The sequence below is a fragment of the Schistocerca serialis genome, chromosome 1 (genome assembly GCF_023864345.2).
Source record: "Schistocerca serialis cubense isolate TAMUIC-IGC-003099 chromosome 1, iqSchSeri2.2, whole genome shotgun sequence".
NCBI lineage: Eukaryota > Metazoa > Arthropoda > Insecta > Orthoptera > Acrididae > Schistocerca > Schistocerca serialis.
In genome coordinates, this window is record NC_064638.1 from 431,747,615 (window position 1) to 431,765,385 (window position 17,771).

A 17,771-nucleotide genomic window follows, 5' to 3' on the forward strand; every position below is an offset into this window, starting at 1 on the left:
CGCCGGGGTCACCCTAAAGAGTGAGGGAGCATGTTTTCTGCCGCAGAAAGGACAGGAAGACGGGGAAGTGGTCACTACCACACAGATCGTCATGTGGTCTCCAGTGGATAGATGGGAGAAGTCCTGGGCTGCAGATTTATATATCAATGGCCAAATAGCTGCCATGAGCCACACTGAAATGTGTGGCGGCCCCAATATTTAAGAGGTCGAGGTTGAACTGAGACAATAAAGTCTAAACATCTCTGCCTTGGCCAGTAAGCACGACGCCACCTCACAAGGGGTTATGGGCATTAAAATCTCCCACGAGTAGGAAAGGTTTAGGGAGTTGATCAATCAGTGTAGCTAATACATTCATGGGTACTGCGCCATCTGAAGGAAGATACACATTGCAGACAGTTATTTCCTGTGTCGTCCTTATTCTGACAGCCACAGCTTCAAGAGGGGTTTGAAGGGGCACATGTTCACTACAGACTGAGTTTATGTCCTAAACACAAACTCCACCTGACAGTCGATTATAGTCACTACAGTTCCTGTAATATCCCTTATAGCCACGGAGGGCAGGGGTCCGCATTGCCGGGGACCAGGTTTCCTGGAGGGCAATGCAGAAAGCAGGTGTGAGGGTTAACTGTTTCCGTATCTCAGCCAGGTGGTGGAAAAAATTGCAGCAATTCCACTGGAGGATGACATCGTGAGACTGGGAAGGAATGGAACATTCAATGATGCAGTTTACTCCTCAGGGTCACCTGCTGCCACCGACTTATTGCCTGAGCAGTCTATATCCCTTGTGTCTCGAGGGTCCACCAAGATCTAGGTCCTCAGTGTTGGTTTGGGCGCCACCACAATTCCCTTGGTCTTAGGGGTTTTCGTTTTGGATTTCTCTCGCTGCTCCTTGGGTTTCCCTGGCTGGGAGGACTTCACAGACTCAGTCTCCAGGACTGAGGTTGAGTGTGAAGCCCAGCGACCAGCCGCTTTTGGGCTCTTCAGGCACTGGCGGGTGTCATCTTTCCCATTAGCAGAAACCTGGCAAAGGAGTGACCCAAGGGACCCCTTCCTAGCGAGTGGAGCCGAAGAAGACTTCCCTGATGGTTGGTGGCGGGGGGAGGTTGATCCTGAAGTAGGTGGTGCAGGAGCAACAGGATCCCTCCGTGTTGCTCTTGCACAACCTACTTCAGGAGCAACATCCCCCACCCTCAAGGGTCATGTGTAGTAGTCCGGCTCTGAGAGGTGACTGGGGTTGGCAGAGCTGATGGGGCTACAACTGTTGTAGCGGCGGCGTAAGACGATGTCATACGTACAGGGTGTAGGCGCTCAAATTTCCTCTTAGGCTCAGTGTAGGTCAGTCGGTCCAGGGTCTTGTACTCCATAATTTTCCTTTCTTTCTGTAGAATCCTCCAGTCAGGTGAGCAAGGCAAATGGCGCTCTCTGCAGTTGACACAGATGGGAGGCGGGACACAATGAGTACTGGGATGCGATGGGCGTCCGCCACCTCGACATGTGACGCTGGAAGTACAGCGGGAAGACATATGGCCAAACTTCCAGCACTTAAAGCACCGCATAGAGGGAGGGACATATAGTTAAACGTCACAGCGGTAAACCATCACCTTGACCTTTTCGGGCAATGAATCACCCTCAAAGTCCACGATGAAGGCATTGGTAGCAACCCTGTTGTCTTTGGGTCCCCTGTAAATTTGCTGGATGAAATGAACACACCGCCGTTCTAAACTGGCGCGGAGCTCATCGTCAGACTGCAAGAGGAGATTGTGATGGAAAATGATCCTCTGGACCATGTTGAGGCTTTTATGGGGAGTGACAGAAACAGGAATATCACCCAGCTTGTCACAGGTGAGTAACACTTCAGAATTGGGCTGGGGACACTGTCTGAATCAACACTGCGCCATTTCGCATTTTGGACAGGACTGTCACTTCTCCAAACTTATTCTCAAGGTGTTCAATGAAAAATTGAGGCTTCGTAGGTAGAAAGGCGTCCCCATTAGTTCTGCTACAGACTAAAAACCGAGGCTAATATGGCTCTCTTCGTTCTGTAGCCTTATGTTCCTCCCATGGTGTAGTGAAGGAGGGAAACGATTTAGGGTCATACCTGTTGGCATTGTATTCGATCTTGCCCTTCTTAGAGACTGCTGGTGCCGTATGGTCACCAGCAAGAGATGACTTAGTCCACTCCATTGCAGGTCATCCGCCCTGATGCCACCCACTCTGATCAGGAGCTCTCCCCACGAGTGCCACCTAGCCACAGTAAAGGCCAACTGGCATGATGGCTGTTGCCGGGAGTCCTGATGCCCCAGGAAGACAGGCATCTACTCCTTGGCACACATGGGGAGTTTACAGCTCAGGCACCAACTGTGCGATCCCTGTGTTGTCAGGAGGCTACCACCAAATGGGTACATGACGGCCCCACCACAACAGACTGGCTACCATGCTGGATATTGGGCGCGGAGAAATTCAGTACTGTCATGGGGGTGAAAGAGGACAGGAGACAATGGAAGAAGATGATATACCCCGGAATGTGTCCTCGCTGAAATAGTTAAATCAGAGGTGGAGATGCAAAGACATGACAAGAGGTTCAGGAGATGGAATCTAAGGGCACTATGGATAACTCGTGCACCACGTAAGGCGTCCTTCCCCATATGGCCCGCAATTCTGTAGAATTTTGAAAGTGGCAGGTCCAACCATAGAATGGGACCTGAACTTATAGGGCCGATACGTATGAGACTCCTTTTAGTCACCTTTTAAAACAGGCACGGATACCTCGGGCCTATTAGAACCCCTGGGCTCTCACGGGGACCGGACGGAATAGTCAGTATTCAGTGATGCGACAGTAACGATTATTCTAAGCAAAAAATCTAGTAAATATGGGCTCTAAAACGCATACCTCAATATATATGAGCATTCGTTCAATACAGAGATATGTTTCATGAAGATGAACATTGCTCATAGTTCTTTCGGTATGCATTTTAGAGCCCCTATCAAACTTTTTTGCTTTGAATGACCATTTCTGTCATATCACTGAATACTAACCATTCCTCTTGCAACATCCCATAATTTCTTTTATATTTATCATTTGCAAACAAGGTTTTTTTAAATTAAAAATGCCACTACAAATTTTTGACAATTATTTTCAAGATCAGATAACCTTTTCTCAACCAATATCATCATAGAACTAGTCCAAAAACATTGTCTCACATAGAATACACAGTGTACGTAAAAAGCCGATGATTTGTTTTATTTAACCTTAACCTTCACTTTCATTATAGTCTGGAAACCTCTGGAACTAACAAAAAAATTGGTTCAAATGGCTCTGAGCACTATGGGACTCAACATCTGAGGTCATCAGTCCCCTAGAACTTAGAACTACTTAAACCTAACTAACCTAAGGACATCACACACATCCATGCCCGAGGCAGGATTCGAACCTGCGACCGTAGCGGTCGCTCAGTTCCAGACTGTAGCGCCTAGAACTGCACGGCCACTCCGGCCAGCTTCTGGAGCTCGACAATAAATACTTGCAATATAGCAAGGAGCCAATTGAACACATGAAGCTTCTACAAAGGAATATGTCCCAAAATAAACAAAAATAGCCATTTTGTACTAAAGGTCAAGAGACACCTTGCAAATCAGATACAGTACATACCATATAAATTTGCTTCATTTTCAACTCAAAACTATGCTGGATGTAAATCAAAATAAGAGAAAAATTTATCAATACTTATGAAATAAAAGGCACGAATGATGCGCCAACTAAGGTATAAACTTTATAAATAATAGGAGCTCCAAAATTAAATAACAACAACAAAGATAACACAAACTTATGGTTACCAAACAGTTACAGCCACAGAAATGAACAATTAAAAACTTGAGTCGTTTCTTCTTATTAAGCTTGAAAATACATGGTACATAAGACAAGTTTAAGTGTGCAATACACAGTTCCAGTATTCAAGCTTCACTTTACTGCACAATGCCCTCTGTTGTGAAATTTCCTCTTGAATTCAAATTTGGGGAGAATCAGGCATTAAAAATGGACTCCTTCCTTTCACTGGCAATGCTCTGACTGACTGAACTGTCTATACTTGATTCACAGACTGATACAAAGCTTCAGACTGTTAGAATCTCTTATTACTCCTACTATAGTTAGACCATTCTTCATCACATAAAATAAATAAATAAAAATAAGAAACTGGAGACCCTGTGAGAGCCTTGAAAAGCAGCCAAGAGATTTTGGCACGTTAAAACACTTAATAATGTTGTGAGTCATGCTCGAGTAGCTCAGAAGGTACATGCATTACTCTAAAAAGGCAAGAGCTGGAATTTGAGTTTCATTTCAACTCACAACTCTGATTTATCAGGAAATGAAACACATATTTCATTAATAAATCAGTCACTTCTTAAAAAGTAAGTTACAATCCATTAGTCTTAGTTAGTTAAAAATTGTTTTATGTCACAGATTTATTCCTTCAATTACTTGGCACGGTAGACTTACATTGTAACATTTCTACTCAAATGTTCCCACATATTTTTAGAGCCTTCTCTCTCTCTCTCTCTCTCTCTCTCTCTCTCTCTCTCTCTCTCTCACACACACACACACACACACACACACACACACACACACTAGTAAATAAAAAGCAATTCATTATTACTTACTATCTTAACTACAAAAGGGTACTCCGAACTCTTTGAGGATTCATCCCGTGCTGCAAAAGAAAAGACCACTATATTTATCACACTTGAGAACCTGTAATATATCATCTACATTTCTTGTTCATCAAAAACAGAAAATTACACCTATACCACAACAGAATGGTGCATACTTGTTCCTATTATGTTCATCATTGTCAGAGGCTTCACAAGAACACACACATTCTACAATTTTTCGACAGTTTTCATAAAGAAAACGTGCAAGTACCGCTTTCAAAATTCATTAGTTACCAGCCGAAAAACAATTATGTTTGAATATTTTATTGTGAGTAAACAAAGCTTAAGCTTTTGACTAGTGATTGATATTTACTAACTATCAAGTGACAAACGTTAAATGTATTACACAGAAATTTTACAACTTAAAAATAACAAATTAGATTGATAACACACCAAAGGGTTCAATTAAATATTTCATCCCCACTGTATTACAGTATTAGACTGAAAACAACCCAGAGATTTCAACTGAATATTTCATCCACACTGCATTACAGTATTAGAGTCACTAAATTCTGAATCCTACTACATGCCAAATTTAGGAACTTATTTTGTTGACAGGTACACAAGTGCAAGCAAAAACTATAAGAGTGCATTTAGAGGCCTGGGGTTTTATCTTCAGATGAAGATTAGGGAGATTACATATTTTTTTTGTGAAACAACAAGTTTGTTAGCTCACATTATAATGTTGCATAAGTCAGAGACAACATGCTGTTAAATTACTTCCAATATAGAACGTACCATGGAGAATTTTCCATTAACGGAGCAAGTGAGCAGTAATCTCTTAACAGAGAACTATATCAAAAGCCCAGTTCCTACCCCTTCCACTGCTATCCAGTTCAACTTCTTAACCCTCTAAGTACCAAGGGTTTCTGCCTGAAACCACCATTTTATTAATTTCTTTTTTGAATTACCAGTGCCTCTGGCATCAAATTACCATTGCTGTTGCTAGTGGAATTGTGTCTAGGAAAATAGTGAATTTGCTTTCAAATACCACCCACAAAATGACAGGTGGCTGTAAGCTTTATGGCCCTGTTGTCAGGAAGTGAAACTACCTCCTCAAAACAATTGATTGATTACTTTTTGCCAATGATGATAAAGGTTATATATTTTTCATAGTTTTGGGACTCAAAGGGTTAAGTCCTCACACAATTCCACAGTTAAATAACTGATATAAGTGATGTATGTCAAAATAGTCTCCATGAAAAAGAATAATGGTGTTGTCAACATACCTTTTGTAATAAATAATTGTATCTACAGAGTACACCCACATATAAAATTTACTGTTGATGTAGAAGACAATAAATTTCCAGGACCTAACAATATTTAAAAAAAGAAAACAGACAAATTTCAATATTTTAAGGATTTTGGCAAGCATAAACAGAAACATGAGATATGCCAAGGTAACTTTCCAGCTTGCTTTCAGCTGTCATGACATATGTGCATGAATTCCCTATGGCTGTGTCTTTGATGGGTACTGACAGTTACGTAAGTTATCTGACAATGGGTTATTTTAGCCCGATTGACATATATTGTATCTTATGATAATGTTCTCCATTCATTTTATTCCGTAAACGTCTATAGCCTCATCATATCTACCGTCATATACTGATACTTAGCCAATATGTCCTCTACGATACATACACTTTTCCAGCATATTCTTATGTTTTAAATACCTTTATTTTTGTTCCATATTCTTCATATGTTATGACCAAATGATCTGCTCTAACAGACTCTTTGAAGTTGATAACTCTCCCTAATATTGTTCTTCACTTTTAAGATTTATCACTCTCCTTAAAGGATTTTTGGCATTTACTTAATTAAATGGTAGAGAATGTTAGCCAGTTCATTGATTTAAATGTTCTCCTTTGGATAAGGCTCTTAGTAATATTGATATTGGAACACTTATTGTTATATGAACTTTGCATTTGTACCTTATTATATATTACAAAAATTCCAGAGGACCCTGTCACTTGACCAATCTTACAAATATCTACACATATTCTGGTGAACATGTCTTCCTTTAACTTCCTGTTACTTTAAGCCTTGTATTTCCATACACACCCTAAATGAATGTAATGGGAATGTATATTTAATTTTTTTTGTCTCCTCTGTTGTTTTATGGTTGATATCTTTATCCTCTGTTATCTTCACTTGTGCTGTACCTTGTATTTTACTTCTGTACTCAACTGGTGTGACCACTAAGGTGTATGCACTTTACCAATATTTTTATTTTTGTTCCACATCACTTGTATTTACGATCAAATGATTTGTGATGATGGACTCTGCTAAGTTGATAACAGTAACCACTATTTCTCTTCTTGAATTCAAATTAATCACTTTTCCTAAAAACATTGATGGTTTATAAAATGAATTTGTTGTACAATTTATAAACATAGCTTAAGAAAGAAAAAATCTACTCTGTAACTTCCCATTTTTACTATTTTGACTTTTTCATCAGTCTGGTGGAACTGTTTTGTACTGTTACTCTGGCTGAAATATCCTGCTGGTACCAATCTCTGCATTGTACTAATTGCTATTCGTATTCTGTGTAGCTTCGTACCACTGACATGTTGTTGATCTGTTTATATATCACCTATAGGTATGCAGCTCCCCTAGTCAGCTTCTAATACCCTGTAATGTTATTTTTCAACCTGAACCCGATTGACATATTTTTGTCAATGAATTTGCCCTTAGCTGCATTGCTATGTTCCCATTTTTATAATATGTGAGGTGTTTTTGTTTCAGTTTTATGAGTCCCACAGTGTAATGCTCTTGCCATTTGCATTTTATTTTTGTGATTGTTGTTATGTTTATAACTCATGCTCCAATTACAATGACACAGGTACAAGATAATAGTTTGTAACCGAAAATGGTAGTAAAATAAAAGAATCAAATACAGCTTTGTGTTGTGAATTCTTTGAAACATTTTTGCTTGTTGACAACTGCCCGAAGAAAATTTTTGTACCATAAATCTGTCAGCTGGTTGAGGCCCCCCGTGCTTGCACCTAACAGTTTGGTATTGATGCTTAATGTATGGAACAACTGAAGGTTTACACTTATCCCATGCCTGCTGCTGCCACCACCACATAATTCATAACATTTTAACTACAATATGTTGCCTAACAATAGAGAAAGTCTTGCATATTTTTATGATTTCTGCTACTATTGGAGGCTTCTGTCCAGTAAATTCTGCAGCTAGCTATTTAGGTTTTTAATGTTTCAACTAAATTTGTGCAAATGTATTCTCCTACTAAGGCCTACGTCAACTACCAGTTTCCATCTCTTTCTCACTATCTTCTTAACAATTTGTCAAGTTCCTATCTAATTGCTTGTAAGGAAAGAGCAGAGGTTCTCCTTTCGAACTTCTATCAGACAGTCTAGTCTTCTTTACGTGAAGCAATGAAAATATGAATTTCAACAAAAATTTTTGGCGAATTTAACACAAACAAATGGCAATCATGGTTAATGCATGCATATACATCTGAACTAAGAGAGATCGAAATAACCATTGCCCAATTTGGCACGAACCAACAGAAGTAAATGTATCTGCTTTGTTCTGAAAACTCATTTCAAATGCAAGTAACTGATACGTAAACATCAAACTTTGTTAAACTCCAAAAACCTTCCTGATACACAAAATGAGAGAAGCAAAGAAGACAACATAGATGGAAACTGCTGGAGACTTCACTGAGCTACGTGAATGAGATGCATCTTTTCTTGCCATCATCAGGGGATCCAGTACACTGTAGTACATTGCTGCCCTCATAATATTTCAAAGCTCTAGTTCCACAAGATGCCTTCACTGAGCATTTACAACAGTTTTATAAACTTTCTCAAAAATGTATTGCAGCCAATAGAGATTACTAGGAAGAACAAAAAAAAAAAAGGAAAAAAGTTATTTTGTTAACCAATGGGAGCAAATAATTTTCTTCTACATGGTGCTTAACATGAAGTAAGTAGGCAGTGTTCAAATTGAGGAATTTAAAAAAAAAAAAAAAAAAAAAAAAAAAAAAAAAAAAAGTCATTTGCTCTTTCTTTTATATTACACCATAACACAGCACAATCATGAAAATAGGTTTACCAGAATAAATTTCTCCAAAGCCACCAATCCCTATAGAAGGCCCTATTTTCCAGCTCCTCTTATTCATATCTGTGAGAACTGTTCCCAGGGGAATTGGTTCTGGTAGTTTATAGCCATTAGCTGCTTTTCTCTTTGCAGGTGTCTTTCTTGCAGGCTTTGTCTTCTTCGGAGAAGCTGACATAATCACAGTTTTTGTGCACCTGCAAAAGAATATATTTTTTTTAATTATCTATTTCTGCTTGGTAATTTTAAGGTAAGATGATAATGCCTCGAATTATGTATTTCACAACTCTTCTATTGCAAAAATCAGCAAACAGCAGAAAGTTTACCAAATAACATTACCCCTTCATAGAGCACAAAAGGCATGAGTTTTAACTGTATAGTTTGAAACAAATCAGTGGTTTTTTAAAATCATTTACACTATTTCTACACACTGAGTTTATTAGCATTCAACAGGCTCTTGTAACCAGTGAAGATTGAGTCAAAAAATAACATTGTTCTGGTAGGAAATGAGATTTCCACGTAAGTCAAGGCCCATATAATAAAAAGTTGCTTCTATAAATTTAATACATGACACTCAGTACTGCACATAAGGAGCCGGCAAGGAAGGCAAACAGTTAAATGTTGCATAGATCAAACTAATTTTATGACATGCGCAATTTGTAGATGTGTTTGTTTTACTATTTACTTCTATCCCAGAACTCATTTACGCCACCAGAAAAAAAATTTATAGAATACTTTATCTTTCATTTTATTGTCTTCAAACCTCTGAATGAGAAAGACCAATAATTCTTTGGTCCAGGCCACAGAAACAATTAACAGTTCATAGTATGATGAGATACAGGCATCATCATATCACTACCTTCAATAACACAAAGCACAACAGCAAGTATTGCTATGTCCTTAGTGAAGTGAACAGATGAATACCAAAAGCGTACTGTCCTTTTAACATCACTATCAGAAAGACTATAGCCTCTGCAGTAACAACAGTCCCAAATAACAATGGTACTAGAAGATTTAATTCACATCACCCACACCACTTACTAGCGTCAGCAGATTCATCTCCCATAATTATATTCTGTTATACAAAGAAGAGAAGTACTACAATTTATGTTCATAAGGATGAGCAAGCAAATATATGACTCTGAAGCTTGCTGATTTATTCTAGGAAATATCTTGTTTTAAAGCAGTAACATACAGGGTGAGCCACAAAGGGGTTTACAAAGTTTGAATTTTAGTAACTTGGACAAAAATAAAAGAAATTGTGAAATTTTAAGGCACACATATGGTCACGGCATTAGTGATGATGTTTTACTCTTGAAGATGTTCAAAATGTGATTAATTTAAACTAAAATTTTAACTGCTCATCCTGCTTTTCCCTACAGCCTACTACAACATGATTTCCTTATTTTTAGATTTCCATACGTGCTACATGTCCTCATGAAAAAATAGCACAACTGTCCTTATATCAAGGTATATTCATCAAACTGTATGAATTTCAAGAGTAATCCAATTTCTGCATGAACTATATTGTTATGAAGCATTTCCAGATTTCATGACACAAGACAACAAGTTTAAATAATTCTATTTACAGAAATACATAGTTTTTCAAATGGCCTTTTCTCTCATCCTCACAGAGCACATTCTGAAACAATGTTCTATCTCCATCATTACAGCTTTTAAATTAAATATAGCCTAATCAGAATAATTTCACCCAAAATATTTCTACATTTTTTAGACAACTCTTCCAGTTAAAAGACAGAGATGGGCAGACTACACGAAAGGAAACTTCACTATCTCCTGAAACTGGTAGGAACATACAGAATGTTTTGTACCACATGATATTTAAAATGATGGACCATACAGGGCATTGGAATAAGTTGCAGTCCTTACTGTACTGCCAAGGACAAAAAACTAGAGGAGGAAAATAACTTGTTGAACTACCTGTACTCAAACAGGCCTGAAACCATGAACACAAAGATAGAGCAGTTAGATACCTGCCTATTTCTATTAAGGATTCCTCGTTTAAGTTGTTTTCAGTCAGCACATATTCCATTCGCCTCACTCTCTTTTTCCTAGTTAACATATACGACACAGTCTTACCCATTAACTGAAAACACACTCCTTGACTGCATTAAAAACTGAAGTGTCCGTACTTTCCAGGAACAAATACACATCATATATATTGTCATATTAATGCAATACATCAATAACTTTGGGCACCGTTGCACACTATCATTATGTCAAACATGAGGCTACTCACAAAGATGCGAAGAATCCCAAAGATCCCTCTATGATAGGCCTGAACATCCACCTGATGCTCAGGAATCTGTGGGTGCCTTGGAGCTCCAAGATGACAAACTATGGAAGTTCTCACAGTTCTTTTCTGTACAATCACCTCCCAGTAGCTTGGATTACAGGAATATATTTCGACTTATAGCCAGAGTTGGATGTGTGTAAATGCATGTCTTCATACAAAAAAGTAACATGTCTCAAACTATGAATGCCCACAAATGTGTACACAATGTTAGGTCATTATCTCAAGTAGGAGGACATTCAAGACATTACATATTATGCACTCACTTTTATTTGCACTTAAAAAGGTCATTTACTTTTAAATAAGTTACTCTATAATATAAATGTACAAGCAACAACAACACTAACATATACTCAATTGTGCGTGTTTATATGGTTTATCATATGAAGAAAAACTGCCGGGATACATATGTTTCAGTATAGAAAAGGGGTAAATTACTAGTGGACCTTAATAGTTACATTTACACATAAAATAAGAAGATCACATGTTACCGTTATTTATTTCACACATGTTTGCTGGACATCACTTCATAGAACAGCAAACTATATGAATTGCTTCGAAAAAAGAAGTTAAATTTATCAATACACTGAAGAATTTTTATGCCTGAAATGCTGCTAATTCCTGATTGCTTTATTGAGATAACAGTTAATATAATATTGTATAATAATATTTACAGATTTTACTAACATGACATTTCCGTGGGATCATCTGGGTCAAAGTTACTTGTTAATGAAATCAATCACGGCATTTATAGTTCAAAACTATACACACAAAAGGAGAAAATATGACCAATAAGATTTGTTAAGTATATGAACATGCACCAGGATGTTAAGTCACACTGTATTTTGATAGTATACACTTATAAATACCATATTACCGTGAAATCATTGCCAAATACAGACATGAACTCTTGTACAAACAAAAAACTATATTAAAATTCTAAAAAAACACGAGATTACATACCTAAAAAGGCAAATTTTCTAACACTAATCTAATTTACACAAAATTTAACGGACTACCAATGCCTCAAGTTTCAGTGTTTCAAATGGAGATCCATGCTCAAAGCCCTTTCTTTAGCAAGTACGAAAAATAAATGAAAATGAAACGAAACCTGAATGCTTTAAAACACAGACATTGTGTCAATCATTGGCATATATACCTCGACAGTCTAAAATGACAGTAGTAAAATTTTGTCTCTCCTTGTGTAGACAAAGCAAAGTGGGAGCATAGGGGATATGGGCAACATGACATATGGAAGTTTCGGTCAGTCCCGGAGGCATGGATGGATAGCCGAAGTAATTAAGACAATTTCTCACTGACTGCAAAGACGCCACAGCAAAGCCTGACGCTGTGCGCCTGCTAGTCTGGCAGTGACACATCCATCACGATGAATTCAGTAGTCAATCTGTTCAATCATATTTCATGAAGCAGTGTATGTACTGTTTGAATTCCAAAATGCCAAACCATGACCTAAACGAGCTTTGAAAACTGAGAACACAAATCCTTCAGGTGGAGCAATACATAAAACGGGGAAAGGCAACCATTCACATATAGCACATTGATGCATGGAGCACGGAAACATGCAACAGTAAACAGCACTCACACTAGCTATTGAGCCCTGGCTCTTTTTCTAACAACAGTACACGCATTCACACACACAACCAGACAGACACTCTAACACACACTCCCATGGCCAGTGTAACTTTTTCAGGTTAATCTATTCTGCACACTCTGCGGGAATTCTCAGAATATAATACCACAGAATACAACAAACTATTTTGTTTTGCACTGTCACAGTTGAAAGTACCTAATGGCGAAAACATGAGCACTTTGATATCTTCATACAATTTTGAATGTGAAACTTCAAAGTGTACCTCCCACCTGTCTTCAATCCAAAGAATGTAAAACATGGATGTCATGGAACATGGATGTCATGGATTATCTGAAAGCCTAAAACAATGGAATTTCATTTTTACAATGTTTGATGTATGTATGTATGTATGTATGTATGTCATTTAAGTGACTTTTTTTACACCATCTGCTCATTTAATACCATGCTTGCAAATCATTCACATTTCATTCCATGTTCTTTCTCAATTATGGCAGTGTCATTTCACAAATGAACAACTTTTGAGTGAGATATCACACTTGGTGATAAATCTTATGCTGGAGTGTTGCCTGCTGATGTTTCAAGCATTCTGGTAGATGCTATGGAAGCCACTAACATAGTCCACTGTTTAAACAGATTAAAACACGTTCAGGAATGATTTTTTGTCAGCTCCCACTTGATAAAAGAATGGAGAAGAATTAATTATTGTACATAACTATTAATAAAGTAAATATTCTTCAAATTCGTAATTTTTCATTAACAAAGCAAGTTAAACTGGGAAAACCATGTTCAGGGTTAAATTCTTTGACAATTATCTTCCATTTAGAAGAATTTGAACCTAAAAGTCCTAATATTATAAAACCTTCCTGGCACTATATATTACAGCGTAATTTCAGGGACATCACAGAATACTAAAAAAAAAATCTGTATGATACAGTAGATAAAAAACTCATGATAATAAAGTAATGGAAAGTCCTGGTGCAAAGTAAACGATTTAAGGAGTAAAGGTAACAAAGGATCAAATAGTAGAGCAGCTGAGTTGTTAAAAGTTGCATTGAAAGGACAGAAAACTTTACTATCCTGACAACTCCTTTTTGACCGAAAGCTGGCAAACTTATGTGCCTTTCAAGTCTCAAACTGCATGTTAAAAATTTAAAGCAGATAAGAATACTGACCACATTGTCTCCATATTACAGCTCTTTTGTAGAAATAATTTCTTTTATGTAAACTTTTTTCATGCACTCTAAGAATTAATAAGTGAAGGTTATTACTTAGTTGACTACCTTTTTTTTTATAGTCAAGCACAATATTTTTCAAGTTCAGTATTAGAAAAACTGACACCTTTTCTAACTGATATTCATTCATTGTTCAGACCCATCAGCAAAGAGAACTTTCAGAGACATGGACAATCTGATGGTATAAATTAACAAACTTCAATTAATTGCCATTGCTGTATTAAATTTATTTGCTTCAAATTAACATGATGCTGTAAGAAAAACATCTTATGTTTGTCCACTATTATACAGGGTGTAAACAGTATAAGGCGCCAAAATTATGCAGATGGTACATCTCTGTGTGCTTGACAAAAAAGTCTAATGACATTTTCTTGTATGAAGTACTTTATTTTTGTATTATTAAAACCTAACGTTCATAGAATAGATAGTATACGCATTTCTGTTTACGCAGTCAACCGACAGTACATGGCGTACCGACTTATTGTCCACAATGACGGGGCGGCCAGAGAAAGGCAACGAGCCGACCAGAGGATTGAAATTATTAGACGTGTACAACGATGTGGTGTGATAATCAGGTGGTACCGAAAAAAGGAATGTAAAGTTTTTGGGTTGTCAAGAACATGTAATTCACTTTACGTGAATTGAATACAACCAGTCTGTTTCTCGACAAGTCGATAACAAAGGTCGTAGTAGTAATGACAAGCTAATATCTAACACAATGTATTTCCATTAGTACAAATTCAATCAATCACCAAGTAGATAGTTGTGCATTAATTACAATCAACAGTTTCACCTTTTTACAGCAATGCCATAATGAATACTAAATTCACATTATCTTCCTTCTGTACAACAACATTGTAACGAAAAGAAATCCCATTACTTCGTTTCCTCTTACACCAATACTACAATAAATGTTCGAAATGACCACCATTCGCTTCTACACATGCTCGATTATGGCGAATCCAGTTTCATCGCACTCGTTCACACACAATCACATTGGTCTTTATGGTATTGGCAGCATCTAAAATCTTCTGCGTCAATTCGTCCACATTATTTACTGGCTCAGCATAAACAACTTCCTTCATATGGCCCCAAAAATAAAAATCCAGTGGATTTAAATCAGGGCTGCGTGCTGGCCATCGACGTGGACCCGAACACCCGATCCATCGTCCTGGAAATTGACTATCCAAAAATATGCATACTCTGTGACCAATGTGGGGTGGAGCACCATCGTGGAGGAACCACATGTTATGACGTATGCCTAACGGAATGTCTTCTAACAACATTGGCAACAATGTTTCCTCTAGAAACATTCGGTAATAGTTACCAGTCAAACATGCAGGTAAAACATAGGGCCCAGTAATGTAATTATCGAGCATACCCGCCCACACATTTACAGAAAATCATCGCTGAAAATGTGTTGCCACTACATGGCGAGGATTGTGTACACCCCACGTGTGGATGTTATGGAAATTAGTTATTCCGTCGCGAGTAAAACACACTTCATCTGTGACGAGTATTTTGTTGACAAAATCATGCTGCGCACTGTGTAACACAAACCACTCTGATAATTCACGTCGTGGAGGGAAATCTTGTTCTTCCAATGCTTGTACACGTTGAATGTGGTAAGGATGCAGATGCTCCTCTTGAAAAGTGCGATGAACGACAGTGTGCGATATACCCACATGGTGGACGATGCTTCTAGTACTCTGAGAAGGATCCTCCTGGATGCAGTCCAGAATTCTTTCCTCAGCTTCCAATGTACGATCGGCTCGTTGTGGGCCTCTGCCTTCTGCGCGGGGCAGTAAAGAGCCAGTATCTCTCAATCTAAGGAAATTAAATACGTACTCGTCAGTTGTATTCTGTCATGATGTAACAAAAACGGAAAGCATATCAGAACAGAAGATACGTTTCGCATACGGACGAAAATTTACAAAGGTGCAGATAACTACTGTACTTTATTAAGATGAAAATGCATAATAATCGCGTACAAGTAGAGAATTACAATGACACAAACCTTTGGTGCATAGCAGCAAATGTCTTTTGTGCAGGAAGACGTCATCGTGGGAAGCGTTCTCGATAAATTCGTACAGCTGCCCTCGCAGCACCTTTTGCCTTGCCATAAATTAAATGCATATCGCATAGTACAACTATAGTAAATCTCCTTTCCATCCTAATAGTTAACAGAGTTGTAATAACATCTGCACAGGTTACTCGCCTACTGTCGTCGCTCGGTGTATTACAATGACGCAGCCCCTCAGGCCGCAGTTGCCTGTGTGTTTGTTTTATGCTCACGATGTCAATACGCGTGGCGGGCAATAAAAGGAACTGATTGCTTATGTATGTGCACGTCCAAGTATCTACTTTTCCAAAACCATTATCCTGAGACGAACTGTTTTTTTTTTCTGGGACAACCGTGGGAAATACGCAAACATGTTACTAGACTTTTTTGTCAAGTATTGTGAGATGTGCCATCTGTATAATTTTGGCGCCTTATACCGTTTACACTCTGTATACAGAGTGTTTATAAATGGGTATCCGGGTTTTAGCACTTTATAATATTTATTATAGTAAACTTACAGTTATAAATGATATGTTAAATGAAAGAGCAACTCAAACAGTTTTACCAAGAACCTTATAAATGTTCAATGTGAGACCATTTATCACATAGCACACACCAAGTCTACTGCAGAGTTCTTCCCAAATGTTGATAAGTGTCCCTTCAGTTATTGTAGCAACAGCTGCTTCAATCCGGTTTCTTAATTCAGGGAGGTCTGCTGGTAGCGGAGGCATGTACACACGATCCTTGATGAAGTCCCAAAGGAAAAAATCGCATGACATTATGTCGGGTGAACGTGGAGGCCATGCAAAGCAAGCCCTAGTCATTGGGCCCCTTGCGGCCTATCCAGCGCTTGGTTACAGTGAAGTTCAACAAATCGCGTACTTCGCTATGCCAGTGAGGTGGCGCACCATCTTGCTGGAAAATGAAGTTCTCTGGCTCATCATCTTCCAACTGAGGGAACAGCCATTGCTCTAGTGTATCAAGGTAACAAGTGTCAGTTACAGTAGGTTCACCAAAAAAGAAAGGCCCATAAACCTTCCGCCGGGATAGGGCACAAAAAACAGTCACTTTAGGGGAATCCCACTGCATTTGTACCACCTCATGAGGATTTTCTGAGCCACAGATGCGCACGTTGTGAGTGTTAACAAGTTCACTAAGGTGAAAGGTCGATTCATCACTGAAGACAACATGACCCAGAAAATCATCATTGTCATGAAACAACATTTTGTTTGCAAAGTCTGCCGGCTTTAGAGCCTGTAATAACTGTAAACGGTAAGGACGTAGTTGTACGCGTTTTCTTAAAACTTTCCAAATAGTCGACACGGGAACTTTTAAGTCACGACTAGCCTTCCGGACTGATTTCTTTGGACCATGAGTGAACGACTCTCTCACTTGCTCAACAGTCTCTTCACTAACTCTTGGTCGTCCTGTGCTCTTCCCTTTACAAAGGCAGCCGGTATCTTCAAACTGATGATACCATTCACAAATGTTATCACTTGGAGGATCAAAACCTAACTTTAGCCGGAACGCACATTGCACAGTAACTAGAGATTCGGTCTTTGCAAACTGCAAAACACAAAACGCTTTCTGTTCACTAGTCGCCATCTTCGCTACTACCGCTCTCTAACGGATTGCGGGGAAACATTGCATGCTGCGCATGTGCACTGGTGCCAAACACAACTGTTTGAGTTGCTCTTTCATTTGACATATTTATAATTGTAGGTTTAATTTAGTAAATATTATAAAGCATTAAAACCCCG

General features: G+C 38.4%; 1 protein-coding gene across 1 annotated transcript in view; it reads right to left on the reverse strand.

Moving 5' to 3' along the window:
• Window positions 1-17,771, reverse strand: part of LOC126472464 (serine/threonine-protein kinase VRK1) — a 248,678-nt gene that overhangs the window by 171,574 nt on the left and 59,333 nt on the right. Inside the window, exons 2-3 of the mRNA XM_050099936.1 lie at window positions 8,789-8,988; window positions 4,657-4,706 (exon numbers count right to left, since the gene is read on the reverse strand). Of these exons, the coding sequence (XP_049955893.1) occupies window positions 4,657-4,706; window positions 8,789-8,969 (231 nt within the window). The 5' untranslated portion in view covers window positions 8,970-8,988. The remainder of the gene's footprint in view (window positions 1-4,656; window positions 4,707-8,788; window positions 8,989-17,771) is intronic.